Below are 22,978 nucleotides of genomic sequence, written 5' to 3'. Positions count from 1 at the left end.
GTATTTACTATTTTTAACATAGCTTCTGATAAACTGGAATTGTAGTTCCACTAAGAACTTTCTACTTTTCATATTAAGAATAAGAACATCAGAAATAATATAGTAAGCAATTTTTAAACTGGATTTATCTAAAACCAAAAAGATTAAATTAATAGCCACAAACATAACCTGAAAGTAGAAAATGAGAACTGTCTTGGAAAAAAATCCATCCGTGTTACTTAAATGGCATGTGTTATATTGAGAGGATGTGCAATATCTGGGACAAGATGAACAATAACAAATATTGAAAAACAGATACAAAATAAGGAAGCATGTCAAAATAATAAAGGGGGCAGGATAAGAAAATATACTAACCTGTATTTTTCTGACATTTGTTCCAATTTGCTCGCCAACAAACAACATTCTTTCTTTAATTTTCCTATGAATGTTTTCTGGGAAGTCAGCAATGAGTCCAATTCATTTACTAGAAACAATAAAATTAGAAAACTAGAAAATCATTTTAAAATTACATAAACGTATAGAGAATTTAGAAACTATTTAATATATTCTTTATTTCTCTTGTTTAGATCCCACTGGTTTTGGTATGTTTCTTCATACTCCAGCTACATGCACACGGAATTATAACATCACCATTCACCAAGTAAAGGCTGTATGTCAGAATAAGCTAACCTAAAGTGTTAAGGTGATGTGACCACTGAATCAGGTCTTGTGTGACAGGAATCCCTGTAAAGACCATATATTGCAGCCAGTGGTTTTAATTTTTAGCTGGAAAGTTATTGATATTTCTGGGAGGAATAAAATTAGCAGCCTTAGCAGCCTTTTGCTTGTTCAGCTGGTGCAGAGGATATGCTAGTAATCCAAGCACGCAGACTGTAATGTGCATTATTTTGTCCTTTTAGAGGGTGGTTATTTTATTTACAGTGTCCTGTGCTTACTGTAATTTATGTTCAGTCTCTCATGATCAGATACAAGACTTATTATCCAGTTTTTATAAATTCATTTCAGCTACCAGTAGCTTGGGCTACACCAAAACTCATGACCTAGAAATAAAAGACCTTTATTCTTCTGAGAGGAAGATAGTCCAAAATAGTTTTTCTTGATTCCTGCTTTTAAAATCATTCACAGAATCACAGACAACTATTACCCAAATTTCCTTTATGCATGAAAGATCATAATACACAAGGGTTTCTTTATTTTCAGCACCTCCTTGTATACATACTCAACCTCAAAGTTGTTTCATTTTTATGTACTGGGATAATAAATGCACCAGGAGGGTAACTTATACATCTCTTGTGCAAAGTTACACCTGGTCATATGTAGATGCGGTGTCTAGAGCAAGAATTCTGTGATTCTGAGTGCTTCTTCTCTCCTACTGTGTAGACAGTAGGTATAACATAGCTGTTTGCAATCCCTCAACACAAGATAACGTCCTCTAGTACTGCGATAATGCTGCAAAAAAAGGCAAAAAAACAAATCAACGGGAGATGTAAATGTGCCTGCTACTTCAGGTATTAACTGGCACTGCTAAGAAGTAATACAGGCTACATCATTTTTCCAAAGGCATTAAAGGACCGGGGGAAAAGAATGCTATTTCATTAAACATATGAATACATCACGGTCCATAAAAGCTGAAGCTTCTTCTCCTTTCTATGCTCAGAGGCTACCTCCTTAAAAATTATTTTTTGTTTTAATATGCCCCTTTGTTAAATTTACTGGCATGACAAAACAACAAAAGGCTTTTTTTGTTTTGTAAAATCCATTTTTACTCACAGATTAAGGTTAGGAGTTATTGATCTGCTAAGTCAATATGATGAAGTCTCTTATTATGACAAACTGAAGTATGCAAGGGATTAAATATCTTTCTTCTAGATTGGGGGTGTTGGGAGGGGGCTCATACTAATGCTAAAAATGTTTGAGGCTGCAAAGATTAAATAAAGGAACATATCAATTTGGAGCCAGTGAATTACATCCAGCTGCGACAGTGAATTAAGAACCGATTAATGGCTAAAGCTTTTCTCCAGTTTGGATGCCGAAGCAAACTCATTAAGCTTTTAGAGTAGCTATAATGTGTGTACTGTGGGAACTGTTCAATGCTATTCAGGAGACTTTAACTGTAAGCTCAGAGCATTTCCCGCAGAGCTTCTGATGCTATTTTCTTTATATAACATGTGTGCCTGAAAATCCAGCCAAAAACAAGCCCTTTGTTTTTCTACTTTGTTGTGGTCTCTCTCAGCTTTACGTTTCTTGAACACAGGTAAATAAACTCATAATCCAGATGGTGCAACAGATGTGAGAGCAGCACTCTGAAATCAACAGACAGTGGGCAATACTTTCCATTTTCTCTTTTAAACGCTAACTAATATGTAATTCGGAATCTCCGGTGTAGTTAGCATCTGCTCCCTTCGGCCAGCCAAAGGTTACAGGTGTTCCTGATGTCATTTCACAGTAAGGCGTGGGCCTGGCTTGTGAGTGAGTGCCCAGGCTCTAATCTTTCCCTACCACCTACCAGTTTTCTCATGCTGGGCCTCCATTTGCTGCATCTTCTGTGTCAGCTCCTGCTCTCTTTGCCGGGCCTGAAGGGCTCGGGCCTTTGCTTCATTGCTAATGCTGCGCTGAATGCTCTCTTTCTCCAATCTATTAAAAAAAAGGAAAAAAATTTAAATTTGGTAAAATAAGGTAAAAAGGCAAAGCAGAACGTTCAATTAAGAAAAACAAAACTCAGAATCTGACCAGGCTTTTCACATGAATCATTTCTATCCCACTGCAGGTTAAGCAAGCTGACCTTTCTCTTACAATGTCAAGCTTTCTCTAGTGCCTAGTAGAAAATGGGTAAAAATTATGACCTATTTCCTGAGTGAATATTAGCTATTAAGACTATAATTTTATTTTTTTAAATTTAAACATAACTTCTTTTTTGTAACGAACTTCCTCAACATGCATTTTGCACTGAACAGATGACTTGTATTTTCTTTTAAATGCTATCTGTTTAATTTAGTAAGGAAACTCAGGGACCTGACCCTGAGATGGACTGGTTCCCAGTGAGCCAGCGGGAGACAAGTCAATGGGAGCAATTGCCACAGTGCTCATAATTCAGCTACTCTAAAAGCCTAATGAGTTTTCTTAAGCAACCAAACAAGTTTTAACTATTAATTTATGTAAATAGGAGATGAATGCATCCATTACAACACAGAAGCCTGTTAGCGCCACGCAGGCCCAACCCTTGCAGCCCTGCTCACTAGGGGGCTGTACAGGAAGGTCTAAAGCCCAGTACTATTATCGAAGTACACAGGCAAGAGAGCAATTTACTTGACCAGATACGCAAGATGGGGCAATCTACTCCTGAGGCAAAACAAATGCTAGACTACCACACTCCATTGAAGCATTTTATTTAATGCAAGCCAAGCAAAAACAGCATGGAAAATAAGAAACAAAAAAGATATATGCATATAAATTAGAAAAGATCCTCAACCACAGATTTATATCTAGACTTTCCCAGAGGTCGTAAATATTTTTCTTGTGCATATTTGGACGTAGATTCAAAATTCCACACATACGAGGACTGATTTCTAGATTTCAAAGGACATACACACACACACACACACACACACTTGTATTGAAACTACATTTTATAGCTTAGGATAGATTCCAATGAAGTCTTAGAAACGTGCTGTTTTATACTAGTGATAATTTCCATTCCAGGGGACTACAAAATAGAACACGGGCACAGATCATGTAAGGATAAAGCCACATCTCATGTGGTTGCTGCACTTAACCTTTGGATCAGTGCCTAATAACCCATCCAAGATATTGCAATATCTCAGCATGACATACACAATGTTAAATCTTCTCTCTTAAATTTACCCCAAAGCAATACAAATGGTGGGTTACATTACACTAATTCCTGGTCCTGATGTTGCAAGCAGTACCTGGGGCAAAACTCCCTTTGAAATCACAGGCAGCTTTTTCTGAGGTGGGACTGAGCGATTTGACAGAGATAATACACTTCAATAGCAGGAATATTATAGCTTTAAGGAAACAAAGCACATTGTTCAAGGATATTTCAAACATTGTTTTATACTTTATCACATCACTCTCAGAATTACTTTGTAAATATACTGATACTGTACTAAGGAGTAATACTTACATCAGTTCTTAAGTATAAGTTCCAAATCTGGAAAACTTCAATATGAAAAAACATTTCATATTTGCGGGAAAGAAAACAATCTAAAAACCCCTTCCTTCCAGTTCCAAATGTCTTTTGCCTTCAGACAGCTGTCATGAGGCCTGGACTGTTTAAAAAAATAAAACAAAATGCACCAGCACCTCACATTTCCACCACACATTTCCAGCAGCAGAAAGTGGCATCAACACAGTATTTTGTTTTACAGTGCCTTTGTGTGAGATTGCTGTTGGGTACTAAGTTGTCATCTGAAACACAGCTAGCTGACTGGTTCCATGCTTTGAGAGCTCAAGCTACCAAGGTAGACCTGTACAGGTCCATTTCTCATTGATGGGGTCCCTCCTGTCCAACAAGAACTCATGCTATTGGAGAGTTCAAAATAAAAGGAGAACATCCTCTTGCTAAGGGGATTCACCCAAAAAAGCAATGCATCTAGGCTACCTACTGTAAATGCAAACAAACAGGACCTTGGAAACAGTGGATTCATGATGAGTTCCTTATATCTGAAGTGTACAGGAGTGGGTGAAAATTGGTGACTTTATGTAATGCATAAAAAACAGACTAAAAGAGTAAGACGACACAGGTAAGTCTTTAAGCCGAATTGTAGCTGATCAGTCTCAGTATTTTGGGGACTGCGACCTATCCAGTGCTACAAGAGCAAGACCTGAGGTGCTTAGAGCTGCTGAGGAATGAAAAACTGCTTGGAGACAAAGTTGTCTGAACCGAGTGGTGAATCACTCACACAGAGATCTGACACCCTCCGTGCCCCCTTATTTCAGTCTCTCTGTCCTCTAACAGAAAATGTCGTCCCGTCCCCCCCCCCCCGTCCCCCCCCCCCCAAAAAAAAATAAAATAAAAATAAGTGTGCATAAAACATGTATAAAAAGACCCAAGAAATTTTAGAACTATTAGTAGCATTCCTGCCACAACCAGCAGAACAGGAAGGCAACAATCTTGAAAGGTTTAGCAATGGCTACTTAGTTGCAATTACTCTGAAACATGAAAGAAAGTGAGCTTGGTTTAAGAAAAAAAAAAACCAAAACAAAAAAAAAACCCTTTCAACTGTAGCTAGACAAAGCTAGACAAAGCTAGAGAAAGTTATGCTCCTCCACCACTGTAAGTTTTCTATTGCAATAGCTTCAACATTTCTCATGTTGACTAAAGGAAAACACAAAGACAGTGAAATGCAAGGGAAGCACAGTCCAATATTGACGATGCAAGTAAGATTAGAATCTGAAATGATGGCTTAAGATTAATCGTACCAGCATTTTTTAAAGCATCAACAATAGTTTACCAATGAAAACGATATAGAATGGATGAGTTGCAGCCTGTTCTCCAACAGAATGAAAACACTGAAAACAGAAAGTAGTAAAACTTAAAGTTCTTTAACAGTATCTATCCTGAAACATCCAGTAAAAGCCTATAGTTGCGGATTTGGCCATCACATGGGCCAATTTCACTAAAGCAGAAGTATTAAACTCATGGTGATTTTCATTTTTGTGCCACATAGTCAGAAGCAAGGAGACAAACTTAAGTTCTCCTTGACCTCTGCTCTCAAGTACATGTTTTCCATAGTGATTTTCTTGGAGCACCTGCTGCTCTGAGCCTGAGTTACTGCTGTCAAGGACAGCCCACTTAGTTAACTTATTTCTAAATAATTCTTGGTGAAACTAAGGCCACAATGAGCTGCAGCTTATAGAACAGGAAGATGAAGAACAGAACTTCATTCCATCCATCATTTGCAACCCATAAAAAATCTTTGCTGAAAATCAAGTGAAAATTCACTTTGACATCAAAGCTAATGTGTAAAGCACATTGGCTCAACTTGAGTCACCAAATTTAGTAAAACAAGCAAAGAAACAAACCCCTTCTCCATCATTAGTAAATGAAAACTAGTTCACAGGTCCAGTTTTCAACAGAAGACTACTTTTATGCAAGTAAGGGAAAGAAAAAAGAATTTAAATATTACTGACATAGTGACATTTGACAATAAATAAATAAATAGATTTTTGCCTACAAAAGAATAAAACTTAGATTGATACAACTTTGAATGTCACAGTGCAGTTTAGTAGTAAATAAGTCCGTACAACTTCCGTTTTGCCAAGAGTAAAAATACAAAAAGAGGAAACACAAGATGAATCACAGCACAGAATTAGGCCTTTGACTCTGGAAGTTGCCAGTAAGCCTCCTCACAAAGCAACTATGGTGTTGAAACAACCACGTACCCTCTACTGACTGTTTGATTTTTCCATGAGATCACTATACAGCATTTTGTAAAAAGCTAATGGATCCATTAGTAAGGACTACAAACTTAATTGAACAAATTAAAATACTCTAACAACTATGTAAGTCCTGCAGCACATCAGAGGCTATAATAATCTCATTTCTGACATCTTCATTTCTTGTTAATTAAATATTTAATTACAAAATCTTGTAGGCTTTTAGACATACTTATTTTAAACTGGAGTTCATAAATCATTAAAGAGCAGCTGGCAGTATTGCACTGTTGTTCCAAATGTTTGCGATACCTGAACAACCAGGAATGCTGCTCTCAGTAACAGCCCACTCCCAGACTCTGCACGAACACTCACACGTAGGCAGCAAAAGGCCCTGTGGAGCCTAGCACTTCTTCCACATGCCCAGTCAAACATGGGCCCATTCCCAGGTAACAGGCAGCCAAGAAGGCCAACACTGTGAACTACTGCATAGCAAATGCTTTCATAAGATGAGAAGCACATAACTGAGGTCTCCCTTAGCTTGCCAAGAGTTTTTGAGAACACATACAAGCTTGTGCTACCCATTTACCAAATGGAAGAATAGTTTTGAGAAGGTACTTAAGCACTGAATTTCTAGTATCTTTACAAAAATTTGGCCCACAGGCACTAAAATCAATTCAAATACTTTTGATAACAGGACTTGAAAAATCTATGTGTATTAGGAACTTCAAGGATTTCAGCCAATACCTCTGGATACAAAGGTCCAGAAGTTTTTTATACAGTCTAATTTGCAAGGTTTCCATGACACAGGTCTAACAGACTGCCCTAACAAGCATAACAAGCAGCTTTCTGAACCATCTTCTTACAGGCTGCTCATGTTATTTCAGCTACAGGTATCAAGAGAAGGATGGAAAATCAGAGCACAACCTTGCTCTTCTTTCAAGCTACATAGCAACATACACAGTAAAAGAAAATAAAATCTGGAAGAAGAGGTTACAGTGTCTACGTGTATTTCCTATTATGTGAAATATTAGAAAAATACAGTTCCTACTATTATAACAGAAAGCACTCAAATACTAACAAAGGTCATAGAAGAATGTGTATAAAATGAAATAATAGTTTGCTTCACAACACTTTACAAATTTCTTCTCTCTGTGCTCCACATGTATCTTTATGTCATACACAGAAGGATAAGGATTTGTTTTTTGCTTTTTTTTTTTTTTTGATGAGCAGAGAAACCTTAGCAGTTGCTTCCAAAACACTAAGAGAAATTGAAAAGTACCAAGAAGTCTTTCTTCCTCGGTATAGTCTTAAATCATTTTTTCTAGTAACGCAAAACAACTTTGAAAACTGCTTTTAGACCTGCCACCCAGTTGAACATCACTGCAGTATCCTATTAGGTTATTTACAATGGAGAGCATAACTCTATAAACTCGTTATCTGAAGTTTTAGTGTTCCAAATACTTAAGGTAAGGAAATACAAGACAGTAAGATTCCAAATTCTGCAGATAAGGAAGTAAATGTTGGTTTTAAGTGTAGTCATGATTCAAAATCATTTATTACCACATCTTAAAAACTAGCAGATAAGTATGTAACATGCTCATATGTTAGGGTCAGGTAATAATAAGACTTAGAATCTGAAGATACCTCCCTTTCTCTTAAGTCAAGCTTCAAGGAACCTTTTGTTTAGTTCTGGTTATCTTCTTTTATAAGGCTTATAATATTAATCATCTAATTGATCCCTATTAATACTGAGGACTGTTATGACTGAGGACATAGCTGGGCAGTGTTTCATGTTCTCCTCTTGCAAAACAATGTAAATTTTGTATTTAATCCCCCCCCCCTTTTTTTTTTAAATAAATGTATTGATTTTTCCCTGCTTGTGTCAACTCACCACACTATGTTTTTATGGCACTCAGTTCTTTTACAGGGCAGAAGGAGAGGCATGACATGAATGTTTCTAATATCCAAAAATAAATGAAGAAAAAAAAATGTATGCATGCATGCATGCAAGTGGAAGAATTATGTAGAAACAACTTCTGAAAGCATCATGGTCAGGTCACTTTTTCAAATCCCTCCAAGAAGCTGAAAAATTGCCCTTCCTGTATCCCATTGTGGGAATTACCCACTGAGCTGCTCTTTCTGTCTGTTTCTGGGAGCTGACTGGATGCTGATTCTGGAGCTGGCTGCCAGGTCTTCTCAGTGGAAAGCTCAAGTTTCTGGAATCTGCCCCAGCCGGCACACTGCGTTGGTGAGCTTCAGTACAAGCAACATTTGTATGGTCACATTTTGCAGAGATTCAGTTAATACTTCAGTAAAAGTGGAGGAATGCTTGACTTTTAAGAATGCAAATAGTCTTACTTGCGAGAAGTGAAGCTTACAAAATTTTTGTTTTTATAATGAAAGATGTCTACTTACATTCATTGGTAGGCACAGGAAGCTTTGAAAAACTATGAAGTATCAGAGTTTTCTTCTCATAACTACGTGAAGAAGAAGCTACTGAAAGCAATTACAAAAGTTATGCCTTAAGATAAGGGCTTAAATGTGATATGAAATTAAACATTCAAATTGATTAAACTTTTCAAATACAGACCTGCAAGAGAAGAAGATAGTATGGAAATAATTCTAGAATAGAAAGATCTTAAAAGTAGGTTTATGAATGAAACAAAACCTTTTACTATCCTATCTGAGACAAGCAACCAGAAAAGACAACTCTCCCCGGGTACTGTCACTTCACAAAAACACCTCAACTGTAAGGAACATTTCTGGGGGAGAAAGCAAGAAAGACAGAGCTCTGTTTATATTTCCAACGTTCTCAAGAGACTGGATATAAATGTTTGATAAACTTGCTTACAACTATTTTTCCCACAGTGCAAATAATAAAATAGGTTACACAAATCCATCCCCTTTTCCAAAATCCAAATAATTTCAATCTTGTTACACAACATCCTGCTTATTCTGAGGATTTCAATTTTGCTGAGATGGAAATTTAGTGCATATGCCTTCCTTGTTTCCACTGAAACTTTTTTTCCCAGTTTCCTCTACTTGAAGTATATTTACAACAGCTGGGAAGCGCTTACAACTCCTAAAGATGTTTGTACTTTATGTAGTATATAGTATTAGAAGTTTTACAGAAAAAAATTAAGTCCAGGCTTTCATTTTGATCTTTAAATCCTGCCAGAGGCATCAGAATATATTATTAATCAGTGACTGCTAATGAAAATGACCTCTCTATTTTTGATTACTTACTATGCTTGAAAACTACTTCAAAACTTGCCATTAACTATGATGATGAGCGAGTAAAAAATGGAAAGTTTTAAGGGAATATGAACTGAGAGACACAGAGTATTCTTCCTATAAAGGCTTATGCAGTATGAAGAAGCTTTAAAACCATTAACTTCAGCATATGCACTACTGGTGCTGTTACTATTGCTGGGTACTGGCTCTATTAACAAAATGAAAAGACTGGATTTCTCACTAATGTTAAAATCAGCATAAAATAAATAATTTTCAAATAAGTAATCTCTAACACTGTTCTATTACTTCAGTGTTTTTCCTTCAGAAGATATGTACTGAAAACCGCCAGTTTCTCAATATAGACTGTAATTCCTTTTAAGCTTGGGTATTTCAGCGTATGCCAAGGCACAGCTTAATGCTAACTGCCCTCTCTTTCACTATTAGGAAAGAAAAAAAAAAAGTAAGTTTCTTTTTCTGGCACATCCATAAACCTTGCCTGCAAGACACGCACCTTGCATGTAAACACCCAAACTGTAAATGCTATTACTATCAGACTGTGAACTACTTGGCTGATAAGACCACACAGAAACATGCAATTAAGTACAGCATAGAAGTTGCACATGAAGATACTACATGAGAAGAAGTGGTTTCTGTCACTTAGTGCATAGCACTAAGCACTTCACAGTACTGTGCCCTTTTCTACAAAATATTCCTTCCTCCTTTGCTCTTTGTTCCACAAGCACTTTCACAGATGGCCTAATGTTGAAATGTTTGCTTCACATAGAAGATTTTTGCAGGCATTTACTTCGTACACACAGTTACATAAATTATTTTCTCTATGTTTAAAATGAAGGAGTAATTTTTTTGACTTATTGCTGTTCCTGAATTTGGTACCAGCAGTCTCTTACGATGTGATTTCGTAACAGTTTTAAGCCAATCTAAGGCAACGCTGTCAGTTTAAGGTGCATTCTTTTTGTCCTCTGACGATCAGCATTCATACAAATTCACCAGGAGCAAGTGATTGTTTTTCAAAAGAATCGGCTCCCTGAACTCTCTGACCATGTGGACACCAGTATTAACCTAAGCAAGGGCCTGGAGATGTGTGGGTATGTAGCCAGGCAGAGCCACATGTTACCCCTCTATGGAATTGCTTTTTCACTAGCAGCACAGATTTAAACCACATCAGAACCATTGTAAATCTGTACTCCAAAGCTCAGCTTGTTGATACAGTATATCCAGACTTCAAGCTCCTACTGTTGAAACAAAAAATGATGCAGCTAAATGACGCAGAGATCTGATTTGCTATGAACACAGTCTGTCAATTTGAATTTGTTTTTAAAAAAAAAAAAAAAAATCCAATGATTTTGGTACACTAATTTTATACCAGCAAGCTTTGTGCTGAATCAGGTATCATTTGTCCCCCTGCAGCTGGCATAAAGTCAGCATAAACAGCGCATTGCATGCTCTGGCTAATTCAAAAGAAAAGTGACTGTGTGGCCACACCTGATCCGCATCAGATCAGCACAGTTGAATGATCCAGTAGATCACAGATGCACTCTGAATGCCTGCTGAACAGCCACCTCAAATTTTTCAGACATTCTGTTTGGGCAGACACACAACTTCCAGTCAAGCTACCATATTAGCCACAGGTCTGATGCTCTGAAGCTGTTAACTCTCCCCGACTATTGATGAAGTTAAGAACTGAGGAACATTACTCTCTGCCTCCCAAGGATCAAGCCTCACACAAACAGCCTGGGAAGAAGCAGAACTTCACACAACAATTAGTTCTTCTTGAAGACGATCTGAAAGAGAAAATTTATTGTGAAGATATTTAATGTAGGGTAAGCTAGACTTCTCCCCCATTCTACAGCAAAATATCACATACTCCAACAATCTGACAATGCTGTGACCAAAAAGCAAAACCAAGCAAATACTATGCTAATGTTACATTGTACTTGACGTTGATTTGCCTAGGTGTTACAGAAATATACCAATAAAAGACATGCTTATATACCCACATATCACAGGAACTAGATACAGCCAGGTGAGTCAAAAAACAAAAATCCAGCCTTATGGGTCCTTCACTGGTTTGGTTAGCTGCGGCATAATTTTGGTATCATCCAGACTGAAACACTGTCTGCGCATTAATATTAGAAATAATGGACAAATAGTATACTAGTCAAGGGTTGGTTGGTTGCTTTCTTTTTTAGTCAAGTTATTAATCTCTTCTTTATGCTGTCAAGATTTAAGGAGAAACATGTTTCAATAGCAACTTTAAAACTGAACTCACAAATTACTACCGTTATGTTAAGTGCTAGATATCCCACTGTGCAGTTTTGCTTTGTGAATTTTTACCTTCTTCCATGCACACTTTTAGCCACTGATCGCACAGCCTTTCAGTGTTTTCTGCCTTTTCCTTTAAATAAACTGGCTCTGGCTCCTTCCATCTGGTTCCCCTTCCGTCAGCAACCCTGCACCTGTTCACACCTCCTCTCCTGTTGGATTCCACTGAACATTTCCTCCTCTGCCAGGGCTATTCTGGCACTCGCAACCTTTCTGTCATTCAATCCATCTGTCAGAAGTGAACTTTGTTTACCGCAAGCTTCTGCTTTCTTCTTCAAGAAGCAAAGCCCCTCAAGGTCATTGTCAAATGAACTGTCGGTGTGGATTTAAATCCACTTCTGCTAACCAGCAGAAGATGAAGTTCTTTGCAGTGCTCAATTTATGAAGATCAGTTTGGGTTTTAAGAGAAATAATACAGAAGTAAAATAAGATACTGTAGTCATTTATTAACACAACAGCTAATATGGTTTTCTTCGTGTACATATACCTCCTTGCAAAGACTGGCATAATCCCTGAGAAGAAGAACTTGCAAGGCTATATAAAGAAGTGAAAAAGGAAAAAATACAACAATAAAAATAATAAATGAAAGGCTTTGATTCATTTTAACACTGTGCAACAAAGAGATTGACTGAAAATGCAAAGATAAAATAGGAACAGCCAAGTAAGTTTATGAGTTTCCAAACTTGCCTACAGATGTTTAAAATGAAACACTGTTTAAGGAGAAAAAAAATCTCAATATTTTTTCCTGCTTGCAAGCCTTGTAAACACACGTGTACATCTTGGTTAAAATACTGCCTTACAAACTAGGATGAATTGTAAAGATTCTTTGTTGAAGCTGAGGTTAATTTCATATTGCCAAGAGGATACATTTTCAGCAACTCCTGAGCCTGTATTTCTTTTCAGGAATAGGTTCTGATACCAGCAAACTCCTGAATTATTAACTAACCTCCTCGACAGTCTCTTCTAAAATAAGAAATAACTTTCAATTTAACTGCCTGCATCTTGGGCACCCTTAAAAAAGGGGGAGGGGGGGAAGAATTATTTCACCAAGATTAAATTTAGTGCGAAAAAATATAAATACATATTTAAGTTTTATAAGAAATTATAATGAAACAAGCACTTTATTACTCTGTTAAAAAAAAAGAAAAAAAAGAATTTAAAGTAAAGCTTTCTGGGAGCAAATCCAAGAGCTAATCCAATCTCATTAGCAGAAATGCAGTTACACTTATGTTAGGTCTGAATTTGACTCTAATAAAAATTGCATTGACAAGTACTATGTAAGTTTAGCTCAATAATAACTTAACATTAATACATGCCTTACACGGGGATTAGTCCCTGCGTTCACAAGTAAATGTTCTCTGATGTCATGATCTTTCTCCTCAGGAAACTACATGCAGGTCAACAAAAGCACTGGAAATGGAAGAGGAACTTTGGGACAAACAGAATACACAGCATTGTTCCATCTAATGACAAAGAAACATTTAATCCTTATTTTGAGCCCTGGAGAAGGCATCTGAACAACAAGGATCAGCTAATCAAGAACAGTTGCTCCTGTTTCTGCAAAAGCAGAGTTTGATACTTGAATCACCAGGATACCACAGGGGCAACCAATGGCAGCATGCTACTAAACTCGCCAGGCTGCCAGCACAGACAGGGAAAGGAGGTCAGCTCTGTCGAGCAGCCGACGGCAGAAGCAGCACTCATCTGCTCGCTCAGGACAGGCTTCTCCCAGCTCACATTTCCCCCCGGCCAGTCAGCGGCACCAGGGCACAAAGTGCGGGGGTGGCAAGAGCAGCGGAGCAGCCAATGCTGGCATGCTCAGGTAATTTGCCTGCCTGCCTGCCTCCATCCACCAGCTACCTTCCACAGAGATGACAACCTTCAGGTTGATGCTCTTAAATGTCAAGTTGCATCAAGTCTCTAATTAAGGACCTTTTGGTTTCCCTGTTGAAATATTTTCTTAGGCGAGAATCTCAGGAGCAGAATCTTGCATAAGGAAAGAAAAACTGTCACCGTGACAGCACAAAGTAAATGACTACCAGTGTGCTTTTAAAAGCACAAGGCAGCTTTTAAAGTTAAGTTCATAATTACCAAATGCTGATAGAAAAAGCACATTTCAATTTATTGTAAAATCGAAATTTCAGATAGACTTGAGAGAAAAGTCCAAGACTAGTCAAGAAGGATAAAAATTAGAAACATTTCTCCAGTAGAGAATTCAGCCAAAAATCCAGCAGCCTTGAATACAAGTGTCTGAAAGATTTTTTTTTAAACCATAATAAATCATTATCCTGTTGTCATTAGTCACACAAATAGAAAACATAATTTGAATGAAATTGAAGTAAATATTTGGTACACACACAAACTTATTACTGTTAGTGCTGAATAATAGCTGCTCAAAACAAAGACCTTCCAAAGATGTTTGTTTTCTGCAGCAGTCTCTTCTACATTTCATCTGAATTCACTGCTCACTCCCAAGCACTCTAAGTATTGTCGCTCCCGAAACACCCGCTCCACGCAGCAGCATTTTGGCTGCCTCAGCAACCTGACGCACTGCATAAAAGATGAAATCATTAGAGAAATTTGATGTGACCGCTTGCAGTTTAAATGCCATGGAGAAAAATTTGCATAAACCTAAGATTGAAATCTGAAAGCATATCATTTTGTTTTTCTTGAGAAACTTGTATTGTAAGGCTATAAATTAAGTTGTAAACCACGTCTGCATACTTTACAAATGAAAAAAGGTAATTATTATAAAGACTTCAGTGTTCAAAATTCACAGATGATTTTGGATTTATTTGTTCACTTATCTTTTTTCTTCCTCTTTTAAACTTCATCAGCGTCCTTTCAATGTTGGTACAATAATCTTAAATGTTTTAATGATTAAATAGAAAGATATTTAAATGTGTATTATCTTGACATAACGTTCACAAGCTTCAAAATTTCCAAAAGGCATTGCCAGAACACGACAGAGCCGATTTATTTCAAATCACTCAGTATCAGTCTTCGTAAAGCAGCATATGGTCTTACCATGGCAGGTAAAATATTTTACCTTCTATAATAACGCAGAGCAGCTAATTTATCTACATGCTGTATAATGAGATAAACAATTTCAGCTGCACTATGAAAACCTATAGGAAAGGGAGAATCTATCTATATCCCCCACATCATTGATTTTTCTGCCTATACATTCAGATAATTGCTAACAATAGAGGTTATTCTGTCTTTCCCCTTCAATTACCTGAAAGCAAGACCTTCTTTTCAGCTGGGGAAATATTTGCAGTTTCTACAACTGCAGCACAACAGACTGAGACATTTTCATGGAGTTACTCAGGGAAGAAGGAAGGAAAAAAAAGCCTTCCAAGATTATATTGCAAGTAAAGTAGAGTGAATGACAACTTTCAAAGCTACCACAATCATTTCCTAATGTGCTGCTATACCAAATAAGTCTAATTTTTTCTGACAGTACTAAATTAGATTTATTGCAAAAAACTGCTGCATAAATAGCATATGGCTATGTTATACCACCTATTTCAAATCTGTGTAATACATCTCCTTTCCCTGCTCAAAACGAATAATTGAACCAAGCTATAAACCTTCTGCAAAAGAGAGATACACAAGTTCAAAAGCAGACACAGGAGATGTACGTTCCCTTTTTAATTATCTAAAAAAGTATCCCACACTGTGATCAAATACAACTGGACAGTAGTAAGTCAGGTTCCCTTTGTTACACTTTGAGATGTTATTTCCCTCTTCCTTGATAAAATCTTGTTTTCATTTCTCTTTCAAGCTGACAGTCATCGACTTAGGGTATGACCCACTCATCCCTCACGTGACCACCTCTCATTGCACAAGAAATCCTACTGATTTTTATTTCTTATGTGAATAAAATTTTTCATGTCGCTCAAGATCAGAAGGTTCGGACCCTAATTCACTTTTCACAAGCTCTCGTTTACAAAGAAGCAACTGCCCCCCTCCAAGCAAAAACAAAATATCAGAAGATTCTTCTCACCGATCAATGGGGCCCAGCCCTGTGGGAAGCTGCTGACCTACAGCTCTTTCCCATTTCAATAAGAAGCAGAGTTTTCTCATCATTTTGCTGGATCAGTCCCCAGGTCCAAATGCTTCTGCATTTCTACAAATCTCCAAGTACTATATTTAACGTGCCACCACAACAAAACGCAACCCCATGCATCCTTATATTGTGGGACAGGGGGAGAGCAAACAACACTTGTGCAGGGCACGGGCAGCCAGATGCACCTCGTGGGGCTGGGCCGGAGGCTCAGGAGGCTGCACAAGGCCAGGCAGCCAGCTCATGTCTCCCATCAGCGCAAGCGGCGGCCAGGCGCTCTGTTCGCCCCGAAGTTTGTGCAGCTTCTGCCTAGAAAGACATTGCAAGGTCTTATCTCGGACCAACGGGCACACCACTGCACACATCGCGGAAGGCTGCGGCTACCCCGCCGCTTGCCTCTCGGTGGTCAGTCCTCCCAGCTGCCCTATCTGTTACTGTCTGATTAGTTCTGCTAAGGAGCCCCTCCCCGGCCAGCTTTCCCTGCCATCTGTTCCACACGCGATGGCTGCTGCCCAGCAGCCTCGCGCTGCCCTCCTACCTGGCACCCGGCTCCCGGCCTTACCCCAAAGTGCTAACACAGGTTCTCGCTGCTGGCAGAGTCAGGATTTCATTACTACTACTTTGACAAGTGCAGGGTTGTTTGTAATTTCTCTTTTATCCTGATTTTGATTGTACAACCACCTCCCACTGATTCAGTTTGCTTCAGTTTTGTTGCTCACAGATTTTACTCTCCACATTAATCTCCCTCTGGCATGTTACTGCATCTGTTCCCTTTTTTATTATTAATTTTCAAATTCCCACCATTTTTGACAAAAAGGAGGTAATCTACACTCTGCTTCTGCCCATTTCATTTTCTTTAATTTGGAAGACAAGTATGAAAGCATGCCAAAGAAGTTAATTCTCCGTTAACAGTTTATTTTCTGGCATCCCAATGCCTTTGTATGTGAAAAACAGATAGAAATAAATGTTGACTGAATCGCAACAACACAGTTGCAACCGTCCCTAAATTTAATGAAAAGTAAACATACGAAGCAAGATCTAAAAAGTTTATTAGTTACCGGAGTTGTTTCGTGTTACCATTCCCCCCTGCATCTTAAAATAATGGTTTTACGTAAAATTAGCAAATGTACAAAAAAAAAAAATTGAAATCAATCACTGCTTACACTTCATTTCTGCTTTTCCCCTTTCCCTCCTCCCCAGTATAAGTGCTATTGATCCTTTCGTCAGTCAGCCACTCTGGGAACATAAAACAGTATCTCAGTCGTTTAATATTAGCAACAACATTTCTTTGACTGTTATCTTCTTTCCAGCAGAGTCAATGGACTCTTTGTGATGTGCTAAAACTGTTGGAGAAAGTGTGCTGCTAACTACCGTCTCCTAGAAAAAAAATTGAAACAACAACAAACACCCAAACGCAACAGATAATATCAGGCGTTGTGCAAGTACCTTGCTGACTATGTAGAACTAAATCCTACAAATCAAGAAGTTAATTTATATTTTAGAATTTAATAGTATAGATTAAATGGGAAATCTGATGTGTAGGTACACATCAATTCTAGCAATTCTAATAAGGAATGCTGGTGACATCACAAAGCAGAACAGCAAAGTTGTGACTAGGTAATGCCACATGAACCTGGATGTGGAATGATAGATTTATGTGCTTTATTTATTATACATGCACTACAATTAGAGTTAATGGTGTTGTTGAAATTAACAAAAGGCTGCTAGGCAGATCTGCGCATAGAAGGAAGGCACTACTGAAATCCACTTTAGTCCCGAATACCACAGTCTCTGATACACTACTTTCTAGATAACATCTGATTTGTGAAAATGAGGGAGAAAAGAAATATCACATAACTGAAAAGAAGAAAAACAACATCCCCTTGTCCACCTTTATTGTTCAAGGAAGTGGAACAGGCATTCATTTACCCTGACACATCACATTTAACTGAACAGAGAAGCGCAGTTATCTGAGTAAGAAACTTTTCTTCACCTAGAAGCCATTCAGTACCATTTGTAACATTTTCTATATGCAAACAATGATAGTAAATAATAAATAAAAAATCTGCTCCAATTCTATTCAATCACATCTCCCGTTCAATTTTAGATGGCATTACATCCAAGCGTAGCTTGAGCCCTCTACCTATGTCCATGTCTGAGAAAACACATGATGACACCGAAAAAGCTCAATTTTGAAATTCTGTGATTCCTCCAAGTCTTAAGATTTAACTGTTCTGGCATATGAAAAGAAGAACTACATCTGACAAACCAAAGCAAGTAATAAATTCTGACTTGTTTTGTAACAAAAAGAGGAAAGGCTTTTTAATGATGATTGCATTACACTGGAATAGTGAAAGTTTTTATTAAATTAGATGACATGCTAAAATCTTTGCAAGCTGTTAGGGTCTTGCATCTTTCATGTGATCTTTTCCACTAGCATACCAACATGATTTTTAACAATCACTCTCTCATGAGCCAAGAACAATAGATCTGTATGTTTTATACGCCTTGAGGAACAGATTCAGATAAGCTTAATCAGCAAGACCCAGCCATGTCAAAGTAAGAACTTAAAATTGGCTTTAGAAGTAAATTCAGAAGATTTTTCTACTGAGGAAACTACTGTAAGTAAATATAAAAGTCAAAAGTAGGGTTAACAAAACTACAAAAAAGTTATGCAAGTATGGTCAGATTCGTTACACGGTGACATCTACAAAATTACAACTGACAACTGAAACTGCATTCAAAGGTTCCATATTTTCCCAGTTATTTGAAAACATACATGTTAGAATTACTAACTAGATTCAATAGTAGGAAGGCATGTTAATAGCAAAGATTTCTAAGCAACATATTGCTCCAGAAACAAAGGTGACAGGAAAAGGCAAATTTAAACTCTGTGCAATGGTTTAGAATAGCTAATTGTAACCTCTTCCTTGATTTTTTTAACAAGTACATTTTGTTAACGTAGAAGCTGTTTAGCAGTTAATCAATCAACGGGGTTTGAAAACTGGGATGCAAGAAAAGAAGTGGGACTCCTGAACAAGAGTACAGCTCTGCAGAGCACTTTTTTTCTCACTAAGACATAGTTTGTATGCTCTTTCTCATTTAATCCATTCATATGATCTTTACTGTCTCATGTTTATATCCTAAAATCTAAAGCTCTCGTATTCATTTTTATTTATTTACAATATCCAAGCTTAGAATCAGTGGATTAGTAAAGAGCTTTCTTCATTAGTAATTTACTAAGTGATACAAAGCAAAAAATTCTTTCTGTAACTCCTCAGCTATATATAATTTTTGCCAGAACAAAGAATGTTCATGCAAGGCAACAGAAACATCATACACAACGATATAACAGCAGCACGGGACTCCCTCAAGTTCAGCTTTTAGACGGAGACTTGCAGTTGACCAGCTGGTTCTGTCCTGAAAACAGGGAAATCAGTAAGACGAGGCCAAGGCCAGAATACCCAAGAGATGCACTGAATCAGTGCAATTTCTGTAGCGACCTCCCACAGGGAGGACTCTAGAGCTTAAAATCTGTTTTCCTTGGCAAATGCCAGTGAACAATTCCACAAGCCCCATAGGATTGCAATTACCACTACCCTTCAAGTGAGTATTATCTCTGGCACAACTGCCCTTTCAGGTGAAGGGAATAAAGAATGGAGGACAGACTGCAAGTGAATCAAGTCCACATGACAACTATGGATGTACCACACATTAAAAACACAATGGCCTTTACAACACAGAACTGTAATGCCATTAGAGACATGTAAATCTTGACCCTTCACTAGTACAGTAAGCTTGTTCCACTAGAGGTGATCTGAGAAGGAGAGTGCAGGCTGAGGAAAAATGCAACTTGAGTTGGGTATCTTTTCCACTGTGACTTGGGGAAAACAGAAGACAGCATGAAAACATCTCTAACCCTGTGCTACCAATATAGCTATGGAGGGACCAGGGGGTAATAGTTCAGAAGCAATATATATCTCATCCTTCAACCACCACTTGTGACATTAGCATCACCTACTGTATTCCCAGAAAGAAGATAAAGAGAATATTAAAAAAACCTAAGCAGTATTATAGAATTTGATTCAAATATTTTTCCTTCATGTAACTCGATTTCCCAAGCATTAATGTACACATCTTATGATCATATGCCAGCATAGAAACATTTCCATACCTAAAACGTATACTTACAATCAGAAAACATAATATAAACATGACGTATAAAAAATTATCAAAGATTAGGACATCTCAGAAGAGTGGCCACACTCAGTCAAACAAAGAAGCTGTACTTATTCACTGCCTGTCTCAAAAAGCAGATAAAAGCAGATGTCTACTAAAGACTGTAAGAACAGGGCCAGCATAGGTCATTACTTGCCCCAAACACTGCTCCCAGGCTCCACTGATTTGCAGCTCACAGAATTCCTGAGTTTGACACCATAGACTGTAAAGATATCTAAGTCATCTGTATGTTACACCTTCCCAGAGGTGCCACACTATGTAAAAGCACTAAATAGTGCTGATTTACACAAGCCATGTATTTTCACAAAAATTCATTGGCTATCAGACTTCCTCCAAGATATCCAGAGTTTTATTGCATATAATCAGCCCTGTGCTAAAAGGAGCGTGGTAAGCCATTTGGTTAACTATCACAACAAATCATTATTAATAAAGTTCTGCTAAATCAAAACTTTAGATATCTTAACAACTCACCCAAAACTTTTTTCAAGTTCATTAACCTCTAGCATATTTTTTCTCTAAATACAGGCTGTTAGAGTGGTACTTTCTTCCATCTGTTAAACTACCGTGCTCTGAATTACACAGAAATGGAGCTGAATAAAAAATTGATTCATTGAATTTAATAGTTTAGATGAAGCTTTATTTTATTTCCATTTACTCAATGGCAGAATTCTCATAAACCCAAAGAGTACAAGACTTGGATGAACATACAGACAGTCTGTTAAGTGATAAAAATCTGAGGGTTTTTTCCCCTCCCATGTAAAATTTAAATTAACTCAACTTTTTGATTAAGGACTGAGTAAAAGTCTTCAGATTTCTATCCAGATACTCAGTTTTCAGGTGACAAGAGGGGAGGAGTTAGAAAAAGCCAAACACATACACAACCAAAACCTTCCAACAGTAAGACAATAATGCTGTGTGTGACAAAAGGGGAAAAAAAATAAACTCAAGCTGAAATGACTTACTGGCAGGATAATCCTCTGTTATTTTCTAGAAATGTGTAATGAATAACATCACATACCACTGAATAGGTGACTTCAACACCCTCTACACATTCTTGAGTTTCTCTCCTAGGTGTAGACAGTAATATTACCTTTTGATTGTTTAATCTTCAAGGAAGCTTAGCATGATTAGATACATTTATATGTTCCTGGTCATTCACCTGCATAAACTTCACATTGTTAATCTGCAAATTCCTTCGCTTAAGGGTGCTGCTGTACATTACAGTCTGAAATGACATTTTAAAGTATTCTTGTCCCACCAAACACAAGAACAAGAAAGTAGCTGCAGGCAGGAAAAAGAGCTGGAAAGGGTACGAGTATGATACCTCACCACTGGAGTTAAACATTGCCTTTGCTTCACACTAGTAATTAATTTTTAGCTGCTTATAGTTCATAACTCAGTCATTCAAGTCTCCACTTTTAATATGTCTGGGGGGCTGCCCATGCAATGACTGCAGCTATCAGCTGTGGGGAAAGCCTGTGGCAAAAACATTAGCAGAATGAAATTGGTACTATAGCATGTAATAGGATAAGGGGTACCTGGTGAGGTGCAGTTGGTGCTCAGATTTACTCAGCAGTTCTGTCAGTTTTAGGCAGTCCTCTCTGGCTCCTGCCACATCCTGCTGGGCTTGTTCCAAACGCTGCTTGTTTCCATTCAGCTCTAATCCCAGTTTTTCTATTTTCTTAGAAAATTGTAGAACCATAGAAAGTTTATTTAAGAAATGCATGGAAAAACATTAGAAGATAGCAAATCTTAATGTGATAAAAACTCCTGAAAAATAACGTGTATTTTTGCTTTAGAACAAAAGTAATATGAACATAAAAGCTGCAAAACAAGTAAATTAAAATATGTGACGTTATATTCTCATGGAAAGTCAAAATGCATATCATACAAATACCAAAAATGTATTAATACACAATATTACTGCCTTTGCATATTTAAGAGATCCACGTTACAATCATTTTCTTATTTCCTCATGTGAATGCTTCCATATTTGCATCTGTAACTCACTACATCAGAAAGCCAGAAAGCAGAAGTGACCGTGCTTAGATGCTACTGGACATAGGATATCTCCTTGTTTACCTAGTTACCTACCCTATCTATTACATACATAACAATGCAGGGGACTCAAGCTCTCATCATACTCTTAAAATATCAGGTTAAGAGAATAAAGGTATTTTAGTGATTTTGCTGCTATAAAACAAGTTATTTATGACTGAATCCTAAACACTGGTCATGATTAATGCTGTCATATTCTTTACGTTGTAAGTCTCTATATGTCAACTAAACCAAGAAAGTAAACCTGATTTAGGTAATGAGTACATTAATTTATCACACATGCAGCAAAGTTGTATGACCAACATCTTTGATTGCAGTGAAAAACCCTGGACAAACTAATGCCAACTTAATCATAGTATCAACATGTGAAACATTTTTGTAAACATTCTCAGAATAGAGACCATGTATAACATACAAGTACCTGCAGGAATACATTTGAAATATAATGCAATACTTGGTTGTAACGATGTTCTAATGATGGCAATGTAGCACAGAATAACAATATATGTTTTTTAAGGTAGTAGCTATCTTACATAAACTCCCTACATAAATATTAATTCATTGTTGGAGCTAGAAAGAACTTGCATATCTTTAAGTCATCTAAATTGTGAAAGGACATTTGCAGTACAGAATAAA

At 37.4% G+C, this 22,978-nt stretch overlaps 1 protein-coding gene across 5 annotated transcripts in view; it reads right to left on the bottom strand.

Moving 5' to 3' along the window:
• The window catches only part of SDCCAG8 (SHH signaling and ciliogenesis regulator SDCCAG8), a 100,493-nt gene that overhangs the window by 41,228 nt on the left and 36,287 nt on the right, over nt 1-22,978 (bottom strand). For all 5 annotated transcript variants that reach the window (XM_048937582.1, XM_048937584.1, XM_048937585.1 and 2 more), the window contains 3 exons: nt 21,823-21,965; nt 2,507-2,634; nt 355-463 (listed from right to left, as the gene is read on the bottom strand). In XM_048937582.1, coding sequence (XP_048793539.1) covers nt 355-463; nt 2,507-2,634; nt 21,823-21,965 — 380 coding nt within the window. The remainder of the gene's footprint in view (nt 1-354; nt 464-2,506; nt 2,635-21,822; nt 21,966-22,978) is intronic.

This window comes from Lagopus muta, chromosome 2 (genome assembly GCF_023343835.1).
Source record: "Lagopus muta isolate bLagMut1 chromosome 2, bLagMut1 primary, whole genome shotgun sequence".
In the NCBI taxonomy this organism is placed as follows: domain Eukaryota; kingdom Metazoa; phylum Chordata; class Aves; order Galliformes; family Phasianidae; genus Lagopus; species Lagopus muta.
This window is presented reverse-complemented; position numbering and strand designations above follow the sequence as displayed.